The sequence below is a fragment of the Phytophthora parasitica genome, assembly GCF_000247585.1.
Source record: "Phytophthora parasitica INRA-310 unplaced genomic scaffold supercont2.9, whole genome shotgun sequence".
Lineage (NCBI taxonomy): Eukaryota > Oomycota > Peronosporomycetes > Peronosporales > Peronosporaceae > Phytophthora > Phytophthora nicotianae.
Genome location: NW_008648995.1, coordinates 766,405 through 770,090, shown reverse-complemented (window position 1 = coordinate 770,090; position 3,686 = coordinate 766,405). Strand labels below are relative to the sequence as shown.

The 3,686-nt window shown below is 46.4% G+C and overlaps 1 protein-coding gene across 1 annotated transcript; it reads left to right on the top strand.

Annotated features, from left to right (window-relative positions):
- Window positions 1–561: 561 nt before the first annotated feature.
- Window positions 562–2,601, top strand: PPTG_06318 (hypothetical protein; the record flags this gene model as incomplete). Its single annotated transcript, XM_008900219.1, has 1 exon — window positions 562–2,601. The coding sequence occupies one exon, from the start codon at window positions 562–564 to the stop codon at window positions 2,599–2,601; it is 2,040 nt and encodes a 679-aa protein (XP_008898467.1).
- Between the last annotated feature and the right edge of the window lie 1,085 nt (window positions 2,602–3,686).

Below are 3,686 nucleotides of genomic sequence, written 5' to 3'. Positions count from 1 at the left end.
GTTTTGGCAAAGATGCTCTTGCACTAGTAGCGCTTACGCAGGCCTTGACGCTTGATCCACAGAATGACAAGTATTTGCAGAACCGCGGACTAATGTATCGGCGCATGGGACAGTTTGTTGAAGCACAAGATGAATACTGCAAGCGTGAAGTCACTTCGGGGACTCACACGGCTAGCACTGGAAGTACCCTTACTAAGCGAGGTGATAATGACGTCCTCTTTCTCATTTGTGTAGCCGATTTTGAAGGCAAGCGCGCCATCGTACAAGCTGGCGCGAGGCCGTGCTGCTAAGGCTAACTAGTCCGAGAAACTTCGAGAAACTCGTTGGTCCTGCTCCGTAGCTTCAGCAGGCTTGATCGCAGTTCCTCTCTATATTTCACTTTGGATACCTTTGTGGTGTTTCTGGAATAGCTTTGGTGGTGGTAACCTTCGTCTAATCTGTAATCGTTTAGTTGCATTTACGTACTTCTTACTGGAGTACTAAGTACGAATTACTTCTTACTAAGTACGATTTCGTTTTTATTTTCGCGGTATTTTACCGCCAGTCATTTCACAGGTTCAGATGGATGCCCAAGTACGGAGTACGAAGCGCCGATGTCGCGCTTCGAAGAAAAAGCGTGAGAGACAGAAGAAACGCACGATTCTACAGCGAAACGCGAATGTCGAGCTCAATGATGATAAAGAAACTCAAACTCAAACCGAACATGCTGATCAAGTCCAGGACCTTCAAAAAGTAGAAGACAACGTCAAAGTACAAGATGGCTACAACTCGAAGAGTACACTCGTTCGAACGCCGGATAAACACAGGAGTGAGCGCCACCGAAGCCGTGAAGATGACCACAATGAAGACCAAGAGGATGATATTCCGGAATACGAACGCAAACGCAGAGAAACTATCCTGCGCAACCAAGCGTATATGGAAGCGATGGGCATCTCCTCAGCCAAGTTTGTTGGTCGCACACGAGTTGGCAATAAAGTAGAAACAGAAGCCAAGAGACAGCGAGTAGCCGAACACCGAGCAGCTCGATCCGCACAGCTCACCAGGTCGATGCAGCAGCGGATATCGTCGAGACTACAGATGAAGCCGCGACGTGAGAACGCCCGTCCATCCATGGATGTAGAGACTTTGCCAACAGAAAATAACTCACGGTCTTGTGCTGAAGCAAATTCACGTCCGGGCAAGGTTGATCGAGTAGCAAGAGGCGATAAGACTGGAAAAGAGAACATGTGCCAATCGACTCGGCCACTGATGGAGGTGAAGTCGCTCTCTTGCGACGATAATTCGTCCTTGGTGCCACAGCTACCTGAGTTTTCGTCACATTATCCACTTGATCAAGTGGATGATGTAAGATTTAGAGAGCAAGACGACGGTCAAGTCGAGCAGCAAAGTCACGTTCATGGCGAACACGATAGCAGAAAGCAGGAACCGAAACGTATCGAATCTAGTGCGTTTGGAGTTGTACGAGACAATGAAGCGATGAGTCAGATAGCACACTTTGCTGACTGCCCTGAGAAGACGAAAAATGCGGAGAAACCGAAGATAATGAAGAAGAGACAACTATGCAGCAACAATTCATTAAAAGAATTACCGGATCCGTCACGGCATAATTCGGTTAATCAAGTTGGAATTCATGGATCCCCCTGTCGTGGGAGCTCTACAAGTGATCTGCTTGACTACGATGACGATACCAGTGGGCCTGGCAAAAACGACATTAGTGAATACGAGCGGAAACGAAGACATAAAATCCTTCAAAACCAGGCATTTCTTGAACGAGTCGGGATGTCAGCAGCCAGGGCGGGCATTAGAAATGACGCGGAAGCGAAGGCCAAGAAAGATGCGCTTGCGTTGAAGCGCGCACAGAGAGCTGCTCAGCTCGCTAGTGCTCCAAAGCGCAAATCGCAGCGCCTGATTGGAGGTACCACGCCTGTCTTGACACAGCAGATGGAGCTGGGTCATCCACTTGACGTTCTTTTCGTGAAGAAGATGCGTCAACCTCTAGGCAGTGCACTCTACGTTATGAACGCTCATGATGAGGAAGGCAATAAATTCTGCAAGGAAATCGCCGGTGGTGTGAACGTGTTGCCAGAAAGCTCGACTTTGGATCCTGATGACAAGATTGGATATTCGTTGGCAGACAAGGACGTTGTCAGGGCTTTGCCTTACCGCACAACCACGATGGCTTTCCATCCTCAAGTAGATCGAGTTGTTGTTGCTGCTGGAGACAAGGAGGGACATATCGCTCTTTGGTCACCTTCTACGGATATCAGGAGCTCAGTGGCAGCTCTATCTAGACCACATGGCTATCCGGTCAGCCAACTTATCTTCCCTGACTCATCGACATTGCTTTCAAGCAGTATCGATGGTACTGTACGTGAATTCGACCTATATACTGCCCACTCTTCACCAATATGTGATCTAACGGAAGAGACGGGCGTCACGTCACTCGTTGCTTCGGGAAACCCTCAATTCTTCTATGCAAGCTGCGAGGATGGCGCCTTGCGCCTGGTAGATCGCCGGGCGCGAAACGTTTCCAGTGCAGTCTACGCACTGCATCCAAAAACAATGACCTCGGTGGATCAACATCCGGCGTGTGACTTGTAAGTTTTTTATTTACCTTTAATTGAATCGTACTGACATTGCTAGGCATCTGTTTATGTTTAGCTGGATTGCTACAACTTCGATGGATGGATCGGTTTGTTTATGGGATAAACGAATGATATCCCCTGAACAATCTTTGCCACTTGCTAGATTACGACATAGCAACAGTCTGCTTTCCGCGAACTTTTCTCCACAGGACGGATCATGGCTTGCAGTGGTGGGGCAAAGTGGGTATTTCGACGTTTACGACTTGTCGAATTTAGATATGTGCAAGAAATCTGATGCGAATGTACTTACGCAAAATGAGTGGATCCGTGTTCCCCACAACACAAACACCGGAACGTATACGAACCTTCGTCCAGCGTGGGACCCGAGAAGGACAAATAGATTCGTGATTGGATGCATTGGTCAGCCACCCAAGCTACAAATTTTTCAAGTTGGATGTTCGCATCCCGTCCAAGAGCTGATACAAACGAAGATATCCACCTTCGACGTGGTTAATGTATACCACCCACATATAGACCTCATCACAAGTGGAACTTTGAGTGGCATGCTATCACTTTGGCGTACCAAGTAAATCAACTACTTCTGGAAGTAGGAAGATAAATTCAACATCACAAACCAGTTGCTATGAATCTTCAAATACACCATATATTTGTGGTACATATAATTAACCCCATTAGGAAGCAGGTGTAAACAATAGTACACAAGATAAGTTATACTATAATATAAGCCTTACAGTTTGACTTTGCGGCAACCTAAACTCTCTACGAAGAAAAGAGATTCACTGTATACCCATACATCCAAAATATTGCATTTTGAATTTGTACTATCCGAAGCTACAAAAGCAACTATTTCATACATGCTGACTGTGATAATTTGATTCGTGAAAGGGAGAACCTATAGCATACAAACTATCCCAATCCAGAGGTCGCCCTCATTGCAGAACTATATCGTCTGCGACTTACACCGGGAATACATGTTCTTAGAACTTTTAATCACATACTAAGTACGATATTTTGGATGTTGTCCGAACGTTGACCCATTTACGTTACGCTCACGCAATTAATCCTGTTTGGGCTGTCCAT